The sequence below is a fragment of the Numenius arquata genome, chromosome Z, assembly GCF_964106895.1.
Source record: "Numenius arquata chromosome Z, bNumArq3.hap1.1, whole genome shotgun sequence".
Lineage (NCBI taxonomy): Eukaryota > Metazoa > Chordata > Aves > Charadriiformes > Scolopacidae > Numenius > Numenius arquata.
Genome location: NC_133616.1, coordinates 6,337,377 through 6,356,210, shown reverse-complemented (window position 1 = coordinate 6,356,210; position 18,834 = coordinate 6,337,377). Strand labels below are relative to the sequence as shown.

The window sequence follows — 18,834 nt, the reverse complement described above, 5'->3', positions numbered from 1 at the left end:
GTGTTTCAGCTGTGATGGACAAGTGAAGTCTTCTGTCCCATTTGAGATACATTAATAACTTGCTTTATAGAGAGGCAAAGGTTTCACAAAGGCCCTGTCGTATTTGCAGGCGATGTGTAGATATTTTAGGATATCCTGATACACTCAAGATATGACATTCTTGAGTAGCACTGCATGTGCTTCTCTGACCATCACCTTTGTGACTGGCCAGCTTAATCTTTCAGTAACCATTAGGGACCTACATGTAAATTGAAGTTCCTATTATAGGTTCCCTAAATACAGGCACCTTGATCTGAACTCCACATCTGAAATTGCTCTGTAGCAGTAGAGCAAATTGGTATGTGGATAAAATTAGGTTATTAATGTCTGAGGGCAGGTCAAAGACTGGGGGCTCAGAACTAGAAAATCACTGTTGCTTTTAGCATCATGTGTAGATAGGTGAAAGAACTGGACTGACTTCTCATCTCATGCTCCACGGTAGGGCTGTGGTCTGTCTTGAGTGTGAAGTGCACCAATTGATATTTAATTTATTCTTACGTCTCAGTTAGAACGGGTTGCCATGTAAGACAGCAGAGATCTGAACACTGAACAGTGTGAGATGACACCACGCGTTTGTACTTAAAGTGCTTTTCAGTTAAAACAATCTATCCCAAAGCAGGTTTGAAGTTGATATAAATGGAAAAGCTATAGGATACAAACCCTCCTTCTATATCACTGCTTAGATAAGTGCATTGATATATTATGTAAAATGCAGTGGATTTTTAAAATTTTTAAATGTTACTGGTCTTGATAGAGGAACATCTTTTCTTTTAGAAACGTAACAAAACTAACACTTCCTGTTATGCTCTAGATTTCTCTCTGCAATTCCCATTTCTGTGATCCCTACTAAAGAGAATATAAACTTTTAGTTGAAAGCTAAACACTTTCTCTTTTACCTATCTTCAACAGTATTTCTCATTTAACAAATAAGTATCTGTCTCTGTCATCTCTTTTTTTTTTTTTTTTTTTTTTGCTGTTACACTATGCCTTCATGGAGTGTATATTGAGAGTGGACGGCTTGAGGTGTCAGGGGGAAGAATTGCAATGCTTAGCACAAGCTGAGCCCTTATCTGTTATATGCATGATGATGATAAACTTTACCTCCAGCTGTTACTGCATACTGAGTTTAAAATCTCTATCCTGGATAAGTCTGTAGCAATTCATACTACTTTCTCCCGTTTTTGTGTAGTTGTAAAAAAAGCTATAACATGTAGCTGATGAAAATGATGACAAGAAATCAGGAATTCTGATTTTTTTCACCATGGCAGTGCTCTGTTAGCAAAGAAGAAATTTTGATGGTAGCATCAGAATTTGCTGGGAAAACCAGGAAACCACCCCATCATCCATTGATTTTTCTCAGAGGAATTTTTATCCCATTGCTTCAAACTTAAAATAGGAATTTGATTAAAATACTCATTAAACTGTACTTTTTCTATACAAGCCAGATTAAAATAACAGTGGCAGTTGCAGTTTACAGAAAATATATTGAAATTCAGAGACTGGTTGTATACTGGTTGGGGTTTTTTTTTCCCCCTTTTCCCAAAAGTGGGAACAGGTAATAATGAATTAATTTGTAAAGCTTTCTTACCTGTTAAGAAAATTGCCACCAGACTTATTTTGTTTTAGTAATTGCATCTAGTTTGCTTTGCCTTCTACATTTTGTTTAAGGATTTGAGAGTTCTGTGCAGCTTTTCAGTAGTTTTTCCTGATGGTCCCCTGGTGAAATAAAGCAATTTCTGTGCTGCTATATGGAACTTTCTCCTGTACTAAAATCTAGGCATTAGCAGTAAAAGTGATGGACAAATCAGCCTCTCCACCTGCAGTTGGATGTTATTAGCTATTACAAGCACCAGATATCAATTTTTAGACTCCACAAGTCCGTGCTTCACTTAATCAAAGATCATTTCACTCTCAAGGCTGAAAGGAACTCAGATGGACTTTCAAATCCCTTATGCCCTGAGTGCTAGTCAGGGAAACTTCCCATATTTGATACCATTTTCTTGAACTCTTCGAGGGCCTGTACTCTTTATTCCATATGTTAGAAAACCAGGCATTCAGTAGAAAAATGTAGTCAACCTCATAAAATTAAAAAAAAAAAAAAGCTTAAAAGGACATAACAGTATCAGCTTTTAAGTTTTCAACAAAATAATTTTGTATGTGCATGCTTCATTATTTCATATTCCTGGAAACGTCTCATCCTCTTCCGGTCAGTAAATGCCTTGTGTCATCCTTTTTCTTCAGTAAAACAGCTTAAATGAGGAGTGGAGAGTGATTATTAAGGTGAGAGACTCTATTTGAAGTCTTCCCAGCTGAGATTTTTCCGGCTTCCTGAAAGACTGCTAGTGTCATCTTTTAAACTTTGAGGGGTGAGCCACTTTCAGCCTCAGAAATGTTTGTCCAAAGCTGTGTATGTTGAACTCTGTGTTGGTGCCTACATAAAGTCCTGCTGCTACCCTCAAAACAGGGCAGGAAGTTCATGCATACTTGTCTGTGGTCTCGGAGTGTTTCCTCAATTGTCACGTTTTGTTTTTTCAGATGTTTATAAAACATGGAAGTTAAAGGCCTTTAGGAAAATTAATGCTACACAGAGTTCACAAGCAGTCTAATTTTCTGGGAGAATAGAAAATTGTATATAAATACTGCGCTATGAGTATGAATTTTTACTCGTAGTGAGTGGCGGAGCACTGGCACAGGTTGCCCAGGGAGGTCATGGAGTCTCCATCCTTGGAGATGCTCAGAAGCCATCTGGTCATGGTCCTGGGCAAGGCAGCTGGCTGCTCTAGGTGGCCCTGCTTGACCAGGAGGTTGGACCGGATGACCTCCAGAGGTTCTTTCCAACCTCAGCCGTTCTGTGATTTTGTGAAATAAAAGTTTGAAAGGGTCATCTTCTAAATTCAGTTGAGAAGGTATGCTGCTTCTTAGCCAAATTACGTAACTTTCAGGAACTTCCAAATACAAACTGTGTGACATTCCAGAACTAAACAACTCACGCAACACCCACCCAAATAAGATGCTGATTCTTCTGTAGATTGTTTTTAACTGTGATTACCAGGCAAGGTTATTTTTTAAAGTATTGTCATAGCTGAGGCTGACAAATTTCAAATTACTAGTGTTTTGAGGGCATGTGCTTTTGAAGAAAAACATGTTTAAGTTGACAAAAAAAAAGTCTTAAGTTGTTACTGATAGGTTTTGCCTCCATCCTTACAGATGCGAGTTGAGTGATGGCTATATTAGGAGAAAGTAAATTCTATTTTACTTTTCACGGTGAAAGTAAATTCTTACAGAATAAAAATTCTGATTAAATATATTTTCTGTGCTCTTAGAATTACATCCTCAGTAAAGTAATTTGTAGATCAAAGTGGTATTTTTTGTTTGAAGTTCATATATAACACTTACTTTATATAGAGCTGGAGTGTTAAAGTTCCTATTTTTATCCTGCTCTTTCTGCTACAATTTAGTATTTTCTGGCATTGCATCTTGTCAGACAGGTACGAGACACTTTCTTGTAATAGAGGTTATACTGAGTAGCAGTCTGATGGTCACATTCATAAATACTGTAAAACTGGGGTGTTCATCGTTTATATCCTGATAGAAATTTTATTTAGGATGATCGCTTGAGATGCTTGCAACCTTTTATCTTAGGATTAAAAGATGTCAAATCATCAAGTTTATTAAGTTGATAAATTTATTATTTATTGACATAAATAATAAAATAAACTTTGCCTAATTTTCAGTATTAAGTATACAACCAATTTCATTTGTTCAACGCAGGCTTGTTCTTCATTTCTTCCAACTGTAGTTAAGTCAGGCTTCTCTATAGAATGCTGTAAAACTGCAGTTCTCTCTCAGACTGGTCGATGGGTCTTTACTGGTGTAGCGGCTTCAGGCAAGCACCAAGGGGAGCCTTCTGTCCGTATTCTGTAATATGGTATGCCGGCTTAAGTGATCTTGAAGGAGCTGTTGGAATGAGAATTGAGTTCAGTCTGTGTTTAGTACATGGATTTGAAAATTACTAAATATATTTAATGTATTTAAATGAAAGCTTTTAACATGCATTTTGAGTCAGCCTAAAAATCTGCTGAACTTTGAAGTACAGCTAGGGATGTTAATGCAGGATAGCCTCGTCTGGTGCTTTCTTTTATGCTTCGTTCCTAAAAGCTACTTGGTATCTAATGAATTTATATGGATATATATCAGTCAGCTCTTAAAAAGGTTTTTAGTGTTTTAGATGCATTTTTGTTACCAATTTAAATTAATAATTATCACTTCTTATTCCCTGTCTCCAGAGCAAGGTAAAAAAAGGAATTAATTACTGCCACAAGGGTTACTGTTTTATTCAATGTGTTGTCTCTTGGCTCTTCAAGGTGACAGGTTTGAATGAGTGAACAGAAAACAGACCCCCTAAACTTTTTAATTAAACATTTTTTGTAATTTAATGGTGTGTGTGTGCATATATATCAAAGGGCTTACTTCAAAAACTTAGTGTGCAAAAATGAACTCTAACTGCTGTAACAGCTTGAAAAAACTGTTGGGGGAGGTGGGTTAAGCACAATTAGATATGCAAAATGTAATGGTTTTGCCATTTGTCAACTGGCAAATATTTTGCCTTGCTTATTAAGCATCCTTGTAATCTCCCTTAGAAGATTGACTGTTACGGAATTTGTTTCTTGGGTTGAAGAAGAATGCTTATGACAGATTTCAAGCAGCCTTCTCTGATGATAGAAAATTATTATTATTCAATGAAATGGTCAAAGAGGGGTGACTAATTGGATAATGCTGGCTGTTCCATTTTTTTCAGGAGTGCTGAACACCTAAGCTTATGAAAATACTAAACCGAATAGATTCATAGATTCACAGATTGGTCCATGCCGAAAGGGACCTCCAAAGGTCATCTAGTCCGACCTCCCCGCAGTCAGCAGGGACACCCCCAACTAGACCAGGTTGCCCAGGGCCTCGTCGAGCTTCACTTTGAATATCTCAAGGGAAGGGGCCTCAACCACCTCCCTGGGCAACCTGTTCCAGTGTTCCACCACCCTCGTGGTAAAGAACTTATTCCTAATATCCAATCTAAATCTCCCCTTCTCCAACTTAAAACCATTGCCCCTCGTCCTGTCACTGCCGGCCTTTGTAAACAGACCCTCCCCAGCCTTCCTGTAGGCCCCCCTCAGGTACTGGAAGGCCGCTATGAGGTCTCCCCGGAGCCTCCTTTTCTCCAAGCTAGACAACCCCAGCTCCCTCAGTCTGTCCTCATAGGAGAGGTGCTCCAGCCCCCCTGATCATTTTGGTGGCCCTCCTCTGGACCCGCTTCATCAGGTCCGTGTCCTTTCTATATTGAGGGCTCCAGACCTGCACACAGTACTCCAGGTGAGGTCTCACCAGAGCAGAGTAAAGTGGCAGAATCACCTCTCTGGATCTGCTGGCAACACTTCTTTTGATGCAGCCCAGGATGTGATTGGCCTTCTGGGCTGCGAGAGCACATTGCCTGCTCATGTCCAGCTTCTCGTCCGTCAGCACCCCAAGTCCCTTTCCTCAGGGCTGCTTTCTAATACAGATGCTGCAGGTTAAAATACCCCTTGGCAAACAGATCTCTGTCCTTAATGCTGTTCAATTCCCTAATTCTGAAGCAAGACTCTGAGTGTGTGTTATGTGCTTTCTGTGACTGTCAAGATAACAGTCATACTAATAATTTTCTACCTTCTTGTTTATAAGGTCTTCTGTCTTATATCTACATTTAATTCTGTTCTGTAGATTAGTGATATATCAGACTTAATTTTTTTTTATGTCACAGGGTAGCTTTGCTTTGGATGGAAAACTTAACTTGCCTCACAGTTCAAACATACCACCTTTTTTTACTTCTTAATTTGTTTCATGATTCCTCATTACTGCAGAGTTCAGGAGATGGTTCTCTCTCTGTCCTGAGAAAATCACTTAACAGATTTCTTTTTTTAATTATTATTTTTTATATAAATGTTTCCTGACATATCTGAATTCTTCCTCTCTTTTTGTAATGCAGCTCTGGTATGGCCCAAGTCATTGTTGAAATTAAGCATTTCAAACTAAAAATTTCTTTGGAGAACATTTTCAGAAACTTTTTTTTGCTTTATATGATCAATATTTTCCACTTAAGTAAGGCAAGAATGCTCCTAGAAACTGGCTTCCTGAGAATTGTGAATTGTGCTATTTTGATTTTGTTGACAACATTTTTGTTTTTGTATTTATATAATATTTAATCTTCCAACTATCTAAATTTAAATCTAAATTAACTATCTAAATTTAAATCTAAATTAAAACTATCTAAATAAATATCTAAATAAAGTAGGAATTTTTTGAAGTTGCTGGTGTTTCAGTTGTTTGTTTTGCCACCTATTGCATCTGACATAAGGTTCAGTACTGTTGAAAGGGAATACAGTGAGTGCTTCCCAATAGATGTCTAAGCAATATTATTAACTGTAGCTGTGCCCAAGTTCGTGATAGGAAGCAAACTTGCCTTGAGCATTTGAAGCAAGAGGTGTATACAAGTTTCTGTCAAGTTAATGCTGCAGAAACATTTTAAATGTAAAAACATTTTAAATTGGAAGGGAAAGGTAGTGATCAAGTGATGTAACTATTGCATTTTTAGTACTGAAAAAGTGTAAGACAGACTTTGGCACATTTGAAATACAGTTTCAGGTATGGAATTGTAGTGATGTTTCTTCAGTGTATTTGAAAACTGTTGATAAAGTTTAACCTTACTTAGCTGTTAAAGAATTTTGAAACAGCTTTGAAATCTTCAATATTTAGTGGCTTTAAAAGGTCACTCTTAGGATCATGAGTCTTCCTTTTGGTAAATTTAATGTACAACTAATATACCATATTTCATGCTGCAGCAACCAAATGGGATACTAAAAGTAATGTGATGTGTATATTAATATTTTAACTTGCTAAAAAATTCTAAAGAAGGCACAAAGAATTTGTAGTATCTTTTATATAATTCTGCATTTTATATCTGATGACCAGATTCAACATTGATTCAGTCTTTGTAAGTATACTAGATATGTTTAAAAAAAAAAAAAGGGGGCAAACTCATCTTGTTTGTTAGTACTCCTAATGAATTTGAAGTCAGCTTTATTTTTTTTTTAAACCCACAATTTCAAATTGGGAAGTGAAGATATAAAACACACAGTTATACAATTCACTTTTCTGTAAGGCTTATTTTTTTGAGCTGCTTAGCATCTTCTAGAGATTGCATTTATAAATATTCTTTTTTCTACGTTTTGCATCAAGATATGATACTAAACGAAGTATTGAAATAAGTGACTCTGCCTCTCCATCTTCTACAGGTAAACTATTTCACATTGACTTTGGTTATATTCTGGGTCGGGACCCCAAGCCTCTGCCTCCCCCAATGAAGCTGAATAAGGAGATGGTGGAAGGTATGGGGGGCACCCAGAGTGAGCAGTACCAGGAGTTCCGTAAGCAGTGCTACACAGCCTTTCTCCATCTTCGCAGGTAACAATACTGTTTTGATGCTAAAATTTGTTAGAGCCACTGTAATGCAGGGGAGAAGAGGAGTAAATTAATCAGAAAATATTTGTTGAAAATTTAAAACTTGTTTCAAGTCCAAATATAGATACACAATTTTGTACAAAACAAAGGAATCACAGTATTGGTGTAATGTGGAGTTTCAGTGTAATTATCCTTCAAGTTAGAGGTCCCCAATTTTGCTTGTTTGGTAATCTAAATAGATTTTTTTCATAACTCCTGTAGGATATTAATTTATATCTTGCTTTTTGGTTATGTTTTTGCCCTTAAGCAACTTTTTTTTCCTCTGATTATTGCTGATCAAGTAACTGTCCTTTTAACTCCCAAGTCATTACTCATTTGCTGCTTTATTGTCCTCCAGTTTAGATTAGTGATGATGAAATTCTTTGGTTTGTAGATGGTGGTGCACACTTCAGGTTCAGGTGCTGCAGGACAAAAATTAGCTACTTGTAGTGACAATCAAGTATTCTAGCAGTTTTTGTAGGTAACCAGAACTGTGACAGCTAAAACCTCTTCAGACCGTATTTATTTATGGACCAACAGATCTCTTGTTTAGGCTTGGAATCAGCTTTGTTACTTTGCAGTGACCTTATCATTTACTGTTGACTTTGAGACAGGTAGCTCAGCTTTGTTGTGTTAGAACAGGATGCAGGGGAGCACACTTGGTCTGTCCAGTGATTCATTTAGTATATCTTCCAGAGAGGTGGAAGAATTTCACTTTGATATCAAGATCACATTATGTAAGCCTCCGAGTATGTGGAAAGAAATCAGTAATAGGAAAAGCATATGTAAAAAGTACATGTAGTATGAAAAGTACACAGTTGATTCGAAATAAAATGCTGTATGTGGGTCTCTGTTAAAAGGAGAAAGAATGAGTTGATTTATGACTGACATTATTAATGGGTTAAAAGCTATTCAGCAGCATGAAAAAACATCAGCGTGTTATCAGCAAACAATATTCATGACTTCAGAGAACAATCAGGAAAGCTAATGTATACTCCATGTTCTGAATTTTGCTTAAAACTGTTTTGTAATACTGCATTCCTTATTTGTGAAATACTTGAGTTGTTTTTATTGTTTAAACCTAGCTGTATCAGTGGAAAGGTCTGTGTCAGTGAAGGATTATCCATTACATTAATTTATGTAATGATTTGCTACAAAGATGATCATTAAGTGTGGAGTATAGCAGTAATTTGGGTATAAAACTAAACTGTAAATGAAGAGGGTTTCATTTTTAATGTCTGGGACTGTAGTTATAATTATAGTCTCTCCAATATTTGTTCTGTTTAATAGGAAAGTATTTTTAAATGGTTCTGGATAAGTATCTTTAAGGCTTTCAACAAAGATAGCAAAGGGTAATATTAGTATTCCTGTAACTATTCCTTTAAGCAGCTAGAACTAAAAATTATTAAGATTACTTATTGAAAATAGAATGATTAGAGGTGGAATGGCGTAGTTCTAACACTTATGCATGTTGACACAAACCCGTTCACAGATACTTCTGGCTAAGTAGTGTGAAATCATAACTTCTGATTGCTAAAACAAAATGCAAACTCTGTTTGTCATCTCCGTCAATTTGTATTTTATTCTTTCTTCTTTATTTCCTTGGGGTATAGACAGTTCTCTACATCTTTCAAGTGCTGTATCAGTGTTTCAGGATCCCTAGGGGAATGGGTGTTGCATAATGAAAACAAATAATTTAAAAACTTCGAAGTGGAAAAATAATTGTGTTCATTATTTTAGGTTAGGAGCAGTTTGGCATATAAACATTGGTGTGTGATTTTTTTTTTTTTGTTGGTTTTGTTTGGGTTTTTTTCAGGAGGTGGGAGAGATTCCTCTTTTTTGCACAACAGTCAGTTGTGTGTGTTTGTCAGCAGCACTTTAATGAAGGAGCATCCTCTGCATTCTGAATGTGCTGCTGGGCAAACTGCAGCTTGCAGCAGGACTTGGATCCTCACTTAGGCTGTAGCAGCCTTTTGCACCTTCATTACACACGTTGAGCCTATTTAAAGATGTTCAAGTCCTGTTATGCGTCAGCATTTCCCTCCCTCATGTATTCTCAGTTTACAAATCCTCAGCAGGATCCAGCAGAGAAGAATCCACCATCAACGTTTTAGAGTTTTTCCCAGGGTGAGGTTCTAGACTGTATAATTCCTTCCCAGATAAGGGTTTCCCCTGTGTTAGTTGTGAGAAGTATGGTATTCAGTTTGAGTTAGTCAGCAATAGGTAGGAACAAAGGAGTAGGAAGTAACTGGAGATGGAAGGTGTAGTTTGGGCTGAGATTTTCTCCGAAAGGATGGGGTTATCCAGCTGACTGGACCAGAGTGTTTTTTTCCTGTCTGTTCTCAATGGTCTAGTGGACAGAGGAGGCCATATAGATCTGAAAGAAAAAACTATAGCAACAAGTGGGAGGTTGTGATGGCCTTGGGAAGTGCTGATTCTCTGGAAAGGTTGTAGCTGGGCAGTGCAGGGTCTAGATATTATTCTAAAAGAAGAGCAAAGGTGAAACTGGTTGGGAACAGGTCAGTTGTTGCTTGAGTCTGAACTGCGAGGAAACGCTTTTGGAAGAGTAGGTGCCGTAGTTCATTATGGCTGTTTGGGATATGATAGTGATCAAGGAGTATCTGTGTTAAAGGAGAAGCTGCTACCCAAGCATCCACACACCATTCATGGTGTCGTACACGCACGCACTCTGTCGCTTAACATCTGTACGTCTTGAAGAGAAGAAATGAGTTCTGGGGAGACAGAAGCTACATTGCAGAAAAGGCAATCCCATTTCAAATTTAGGAATTTTTTAATTAGACCAGGTAAACAAGGCTTTAGTTTGGCACTGTAGATATTTTCCTGTCCTGTCTTTGCAAGGGAAGCTTGTGGCTTCAAATTTGATAACATTGCAATATTGGCAGCCTAAATGTTCAGTTGATTTAAGACATCTATATGCCAGTAAATGTTAAATAATTAAATAAAGAAGTGCTTAGGATCAAACACACATTTGATGAGATATTAAGCACTCAAAACCAAAAGCTGCTGTTCTCGGAAAAGATGGTAGTGAGAATTTGAACTTGTTTGATGTGGGCTTCTTGGTATATATGAGGCCTCTTCTCTCTAGGAATAGAGTTGTTTTGTTGGATTTCTTAAACTTTTACATAAACTCTGTGGTTTTAGCACTTCATGTTCAAACCATAAGTTTAATCAGCCTCCAGTGCAGCTGAGTGCTCCTCTATTTCATAAACTAATTTGTGTGGGGATTCGAGGAAAACAGAAAATGCATTTACGTGAGAAGGATTCAAGGTCAAATTTATGTGCTTAATTGAAATTCCTTAAACCTAGAAAAACTAAGCTCCTGATTCATTCTGGTTGAGGATGGATGGAGGTCAGCCATTCCAGAGGCCTTTGTAACATAGATTCCAAAGACTTGTGATATGACTTGTCAAAGGTGTTTGGTTTTTTTACAGGTCAGATTCCTAACTCAGGTGTTTCAGCAAAATGTCTTACCTTAGGATGAATTTGGGCTGTCAGTTCACCCGTTGTGAACATCTTGGCATATTTGCCAGGGGATGTTGCCTGCAGGAAGGATGACAGCCATTGTCTATAAAATAGGAGGCTTTTACCTTTCTTGTCAAGTCCTGGTTTTTGAACAGATTTTCCAAAAATCTATGAAATACAACAAGGATCCTAGAGGCAGCTAACAAATTTTTTAATAAGCTATTTTTCATCCTTAGACCACTGTCTAATTGAATACTGAGTTAAAGAAATGCTAGAGTAAGGGGCAAAGACCTAGAGGTATTAAAGTAGCAGCTCTTTCACAATTTTTGTCTTTTCTCACCCCATACTAACGCCCAGATTACCTTTTCTTTACTTTTTTTAAGTGAGGTTCTTCAGATCGTCTTATGCTTTTACTTTAAGCACCAGGAACCAGAAGACTTCATTGTGTGGGACAGAAGCAGCTCTTAACTGGCATCTAGCGCTTATGCCTAGACTGTTTTACAAACCTCCATCACGTAAATAATCCCAGTAACCTGTAGTGCTTGTAAGCTCTTATCCTCTGTGTGGTTCAAGAGGAAAAGGGGCTCTGAAACTCTGGACTTTTGGGTCAGTTCAAAGGGAGGGCTATGAATGGAAGCTAGCAATGACTTGGGAAGAGACTTGACAGAACGTAGCTCTAATATTTAAGTATGTTTGAAGTGAGATTTGCTTGTTTCAGGCAGGTAGAAAAAAATTCCCCAAAACCTGTGGTGACTGTTACTGGCACGAAAGCAATTTGACTGCCAAATTTCTTAGCTGGATCTGAAACAAAATGGTAGCATAACTTTTTTCTGTCACCTTTTTTTTTAATTTTTCTGATACCAACCCCTGGGAAAGTGAAACAGAACAGCTGAAACAAATTAGACACAGAAGATTTCTGCCCAGACAGTTTATTTTAAATATTTGTGTTTATAGAGAGTTAAATTCGAATGTGGTAGTTAGTGCTAATTCCTGTTCACAATGAAACATCAAGAGTTTTTGGTGGATTTACGCTTTTTGAGAAATATTTTTGTTGAGCAGTATTTACCTTGTAAAATATGGCTATGAAGCAGTCCTTTTGTATAGTTAAAATACTTCGTACTCCTTGCAGTTGTCAGCTTATATATATTCAGCAGCTTGCTAATAAACAAGTTTAGCTGCTAAGTATTCATTTTATATCATCTCTGAAGCTCCTAGTGCTCTTAACAAAGCAGTATTTCAGATTTTGAACTCAGTACTTGGTCTCTGAGAGGGGATCTAGATCTCTTTACAGAGGAAGGAAAGTTTCAGTTTGTTGAACAGCTTGAACATTACCCTTTCAAGATGGAAATTAACAGCTAATTTCCTGCAAGGGGAAAATGGTGTTCTTTAAGATTTGCGAGTACTTCCACTCCACGTTAAAACTGAGATCTCTTCTCTGTCTTGTCTTTTCTTAATGGTTGTAAGTGACATTTGTACTTCATAAGTGCAGCATGCCTAACAATATTATTGCAGTTTAACCGAGCAACTGCAGGCTTGGATCTGGTTAAATCACTTATTCAACTTGTTATGGCAAAGGCCTTGCAGCAACTTGAAAAATCATATTTTGTAATTGCGAAGACTTCAACTGTTTGAATGTTGGTTTATATAGTACTGCTATGTCACTGATAATCTGTTTAATAAAAAATAACCTTTGAATCAATACCTTAGTAAAAGTTTTTCTTACCAGTGGTAAAAAATGTCATTAAAACCTACAATGTTTGAAATTATAGGTTATATTTGATAATTCCCTGGATAAACGTTCCAACAATTTTTAGACGATTATAACAAAACCAGAGTAGTCTATTCAGTTTTTGCATTTTGAGGCGGTTTGAGTGTTAAATTTTCACTGGTAATACCAGGTGTCTTATGTTTTTAATATAAGCATGTTCAACAAAGTGTTATGAATGCATCTCCTCTGAACCATTATCAATTCATGTAAAGATGATGATGTGTTCTTAAAAGAAGTTGTTTACAAAATGTCTTTTGTGTGGTTTACAAAGTGTTCTACCTCATTTGCTCTTCTGCTTAGGTATTCCAACTTGATCTTGAACTTATTTTCCCTCATGGTGGATGCCAACATTCCAGATATTGCTCTTGAACCTGACAAGACTGTAAAAAAGGTAACTGGAAACCTTTCTGTGTCTTTCAATAACCAAAGTCAGCATGTCATGAAACTTTCAGTCACTTTGGTCTCACATTTGTAGCTGGTGACCCGAAAATACTTGGTTGTGTTTTATGAGTCTGGAGCAATTTCTAGAACCTTTAAAGTTAAAGATAGGAGAATATACTTTTGAGATCACATAGCGCATTTGCCCGTAAATACAGAATTGATCTTTGTCATCCATGCAGGAGCGCACAGTCCGCTCTAACTCTCTGTCCCAAGTGGTATTTTAGAATTCTGCTGAGAACAGTGATCACGCCTTATGAAACTTTTGATAAGTGAAGCAATCAAAGCTGACTGTATCATGAAAAATTGTTCCATCTAGTCTAGAATCCTGTAAGTCATGGATGATTTTACAAAAATAGTATACTGGTGGATATAAAATCAGTCTACTGAAGATTTAAAACTAGTAGACTGGTATATCTTCATCACCAAGAAATTGTTTATTGTGGAAACGAACTCGTGTCCCATAATTCTAACTTTGTCCCTTTGTGCCAGCCTGAGTCATTCTTCTCCATTTGATGTTTCAACAACAGTTGACATTAAAAATACTGGATAAATCTTCATCTAGATTTCATTACACTCACATTTTAGGCAAATGTTGGCTTTTTTTTATAATCTGATTAATAGTGAAGGGCTATCTGTTTTAATTCCACAAAAGACTTTGTGGAGCCTATGTATCTGATGGAAATCAGCTTAATGTAATTTTTATTCAAGCAGTTGAATATTTTTTTTTTTTCTCTAAAATGGGCTGTTCTTCAGTATTTTCAATAAGCTGTGGAAGCAGAGATTCAGAATCTTTAATATTTTATGTTCCAGTACAATTCCCTTAAAGAAAACAAAAATGCGATATTTTTGTAGAGAGACCTTTTGAAGGAAGAGACCTTCCCAACAGTGTGCTTGCAACACATGCCTATGAATTTCATCTTTATAAAGATGATATGTTTTGTTTTGGCTACCTACGGGAAAAATGGGGAGAAGTACTTTTGTTTTGTTTTTTGGTTGGTTTTTGTTGTTTTTTTTTAACTTCAGTGATACAGTAGGGAGGGGAAACCCTTTTAGATTGCAAAGTTTACAAAGAGATGCACAATAAATCCTGGAGAAATTGAAGTATGTATCTACTCATCCCTGTCCAGAATTCACTGTTGCTTGACGTGGTAGTGTTCATTCTTGTCTTGAGTACTCTTATGAGCTCTGACATGTTTTATCAAACTGAGTCTCCTGGTGTTCAGTGCCAGTTATCATGCAATGTTCCTGTTTCTTTTTAGTATCTTGGCGTCATACTTTATGTTGTAAACTCTGTAGAAGCGTGGTCCCAGGGTGTTTTGCTTTCTGTAATTAATGATAATAGAGTGGTAAGTTTTGTAAAGTATTTTAAAGGACTGTTTTCATTTGACAGCATTAGAGCATTTCAGACACTTCTAAAACTCTCTTTACTCTATATGTTTCCCATATAATTTTCTTGAAATAACAAGATACAGAACTAAAAGCCAAGAAGTCTTTTCTAGAGCTGCCAAGAATGTTACAGTTCACTGATGTACAGTAGAGATTACATAAAGCGTGATTGTATTGTGTCCAGTTTGAGATCATGGAACGAAGTGAAATCTAAAAGGAAGTTCTAAGAGCTGTGAGTTAGATCAATGTGTTTACTTCTAAATTCTCTTACAAAGTACAAATCGGTAGTGCCTGCTTTGCGTGGAAAGAACATAAGTTTATTTGCTGTTTGACAGTTCGCTGTTAGATCAAATGCATCAAATAGTCACTGGGATACTGAGCTCTGACAGTGCTGCAGCTTGGGGAACTGTGACTTTTACCCTCATGGTAGGTTCAAGTCTCTATGCACAGAGGCTTTAAAATGTGAAAAGAGCTGGAACTGAACCAGTAAGGTAAGTGTTTCTGATAAGGAATGCAAATCACTTTCACATTTTCAAATGTTTTGTGATTTTACTTTCCCAAGTTGTGTAAGTTCATTTACAGTGTGCTTGTTCCTGTAAAAAACAAAACCCACGCAGTAAGGTATTATCAGAAAGATAATGAAATTTTTTAACTTGTTCATAAATAATTTGTAATTCCTAGACTTCTCAGGTATCCTCCAATATTGTTATGTTATATAAACTCATTTTTTCTTAACAGCTCAACTGTTTTTAACTCATGTTAACAGTTCAGGTTTGATCCTTTTGGTTCAGAAATTGTCCTTTGAATATCCTGCTGCAATTTGTGCAAAAATAGTACATCATAATGGGATCTCTAAAGAGTAGGTGAATAGAGGATCCTTCCATAAAGCAGTTGTTGACATTATGATCTACTGGATGCATACAGCTATGTACAAAGCTCCTGTGACAGTAATTGTTTTCTTCAGTTCTCGATTTTTGATTTTACTTTTTTGCTTTAAAAAAAGGGCGAATCAGCTGTAAAAAGGGCTAGGATCAGAATCATCTTAACCCATTATAAAATGGTGAATAGGTCGTTGTTTTTTGGTTTTTTGTGTGTTTTTTTTTTTAATAAGGTGTTAGAATACTTGTTTTGGATATTAAATGCCCATTAGCCTGTGTCAGATCAGTTACGAGCTTTGTTAGTACTAATAAAAAAAAGGAACAAGGTGTCTTGCATCTCTTGGGCCGAGTGGCAAGTTTGTTCAGTCATTTAACAAGATAATACTGTACCTTGTTGTAGGAAAATTGAATAAATGCTTTCAGCATCTCGATTGATTTTTTTTTTTTTTTTTTTTTTTTCTTAGAGCTTTAAACAAAAAAAATCCATATATATTTCAACAGACTCAAATTAGGTAAAGATCCGTTTTGGACTGACCTGTAAAATTAAATTACCTTTGATGTGTACATCCAGTCAATAGCCATTTCAACTGCAATATCACTTTCATGGAAGACAAAGGTGGAGATTCACAAATGTTTCTGCATCTAAGAAGGTATCCTGCTTAATAGTGTAGGTAGGAGTTCATAGCAGTCATTTTCCTTGTTGGGGCTGTAGTAATACTCATTCTCTGTTTTGTAGAGCCCTCATTTTTGCTTTAGGGGTCTGGTGAGCCAGTGAGGCTCTGCTCTCACAGGCAGCTGAAGTCAAGTCAGGTAAATGTAATAAGATAAAGGTAACCTTATCTAAATTTGGTGATAAATCAAAATACTACTTTATGATTAAACTACAAGGAAATCTGTATAGTAGGGAGAGGGGGGAACAATTTTTCTTGTTTTTAAAGAAAGGAATGCTTGCTGAAGGTAGTATTATGCTTCAATATTTTGGTGAACAATTTGTTTGGCATAGAGATCCTTGATACTGGAATTTTTCAGTAGGTGCAACTATACTGATGTTACCAAGTAGGCATGAATTATTCAAAAGATTACTTCTAAAGAAAGATTTTTCCTGAATGGCCATAGTTATAATTTCTCATTGTGATGTTAGGTGGAAGCTCAGGTTCCAGTCGAATGTTTAGTTTCACAAACTGGCATAATGTGTCCTCCTCACTTCTGATAGGCAGGTTGGTACTTTATGTTGCAGGAAATACCTGCCCACTGATCAAAAATACAGTAAGATGTATAAAGGTCCTACTGAGTAAAGTCACCTTTGGAAATATTTTCGGTGTTTCCCTTTTCTAAACTTTCAGGAAGTAATCTGCCAAGTCTTTAGAGCTAGAATTGAGGGTTTAATTTTTGTAACATACACATATTCTGAGTTTAAAAAAATTGTATATACCATATGACAACGGCGCGAGTGAAATAAAATGAAATAGAGTAAAGATGACTACTGTCATTTTGTATGACTTGATTTCTTGTGGTCTCTTTTGTCACTTCCTGTGATATATATTTTTATTGTGACAGGCTGCTCACTAGTTAGACTAAAAAGGTGGTTGGAAGTCAGCAATCTTTGGACATTCTTATGTTCAGAAAAATTAGGTAACAAAATAAGATCATAAAAGAAGGTATCATGTGGAACATGCCCTCTTCAGTGAGGCATTGGATGATTTGAATTGTGATTTTTAAAGTTTTTTTTAAAAGAATTTCAGATTGGTATGTTAAATGAGACTTTTTAGAAAAATCTGAGTACAGAAGGCACTCTTGAAGGAATATTATTACTAACCTGAGGATTGGAAAGGAAGGCAGGATCTTTATAGTTGGAAACTGTTTTTTCCCAGATATCATCTACTTTCCAGTAACGACATGACATCCCACATCCCAAGGAGCTAACTGGCATAATGTAATTATATAATCAAGCTTAAAATCTAACTGAAAGTGTATTGTCTGGGTGTCGTTTCTGTCCAATAGTTGTGAAATGTCTTGGGAGAAATATGTATTGAGTCAAGGCAAAAGTGAAACAGCAGCTTATGTCATGTACAACTTTCTGTAAAATAAGTGTAGATTACACCTGTTTGACAGGGTTTATTGCACAGGATGGTGTAAGCAGAGCTGAGTGTTCTGTTCCTGTCATCTCTGAAGGTGCTATCACATTCTTCATGTTCAAAAGAGAACAAGCTGTACACAAACTGATTTTACTTATCGGAGAAAGATGACAATGTGGATATTTTCTTCCTGTTAGCTTGAAAAGAACCAGACACTCCCAGTGACTTAAACTGGAGATGCAGATTTAGAGCATACCCAAAATTTGACCTTCTTATTTGCTTTGCATAACAGTTGTTTTCAGAAATTAAATCACTGCTGACCTTAACAACGCATTCTCACATGTAAAATTGGACTGAATATGAGTTAGTCAGCATTGGCCTGAAAACAAAAAAAGCTCTGTTTGAAGTTTCACAACTATCCTTTGAGAGTGTATGGACAAATGTTTTTCAGCCAGCTATCCACCTTCAGCATGTATACCCAATATCACTAGAAAAATTGCTTAGTATCTTGTTTTAGTGACTCACTTCCCTTTCTCTGGTTTCGATTGCTACTTTTCCCCATAGAAAAACACGGAAAACGATGATTACCAACTACACAAAATTGTCCCCATCCTCTAAACCATAGGAACCCTCTTCATATTCTTGGTGTTTTGTTTAACAGGAAAATGTTTGTCAATATTTGACCAAGAAAAAGCTGCAGAGCTTGAAATGAGTTCTTTTTGATCCTTTCATCTCCTTTTGTTCTCTCCATACAATTTATAAAGAAAACCATGAGTCTAGTGTGCTTCACCTTATGGTTCATGACACCTTCTTGTCCTGCCAACCTCTGATTTAGGCTTTTCGGAAAACATGCTTTGGCTCAAAATATGACACAAAGTGAAATTAAATCTAAAACTAGCAGAAGATGCTCCCCGGTTTGCTTCTCCCTTTCTGTGGCCGCTGAGGTAACTGCCTTTAGATTTCCTACTCTTCACTTACTCTTTTCCACTTCTCAGTTTTCAGGAAAGGAGCTGGGCTGAAATCTCTTTATGTTGACTTGTCAAAGCATAACTGATAATAAAATGAAGATTTTTTTTTTTTTCCTACCCACCCCCCCTCTTTTTTTTCCTGCCTTTGCTACTTGCTTTTTTATTTCCAATACAGCTGCAGCACTAATTGCTAATTGTTGGGCTTTTTTAAATTAGCCAGTGCTATAAATTTAAGTTGTAATGACTAAAATCTGGAGTCAATTATATAGCCA

At 36.6% G+C, this 18,834-nt stretch overlaps 1 protein-coding gene across 1 annotated transcript in view; it reads left to right on the top strand.

The window, feature by feature from the left end:
* The window catches only part of PIK3C3 (phosphatidylinositol 3-kinase catalytic subunit type 3), a 72,135-nt gene that overhangs the window by 40,474 nt on the left and 12,827 nt on the right, over positions 1–18,834 (top strand). The window contains exons 22-23 of the mRNA XM_074165974.1: positions 7,359–7,527; positions 13,115–13,205. Coding sequence (XP_074022075.1) covers positions 7,359–7,527; positions 13,115–13,205 — 260 coding nt within the window. The remainder of the gene's footprint in view (positions 1–7,358; positions 7,528–13,114; positions 13,206–18,834) is intronic.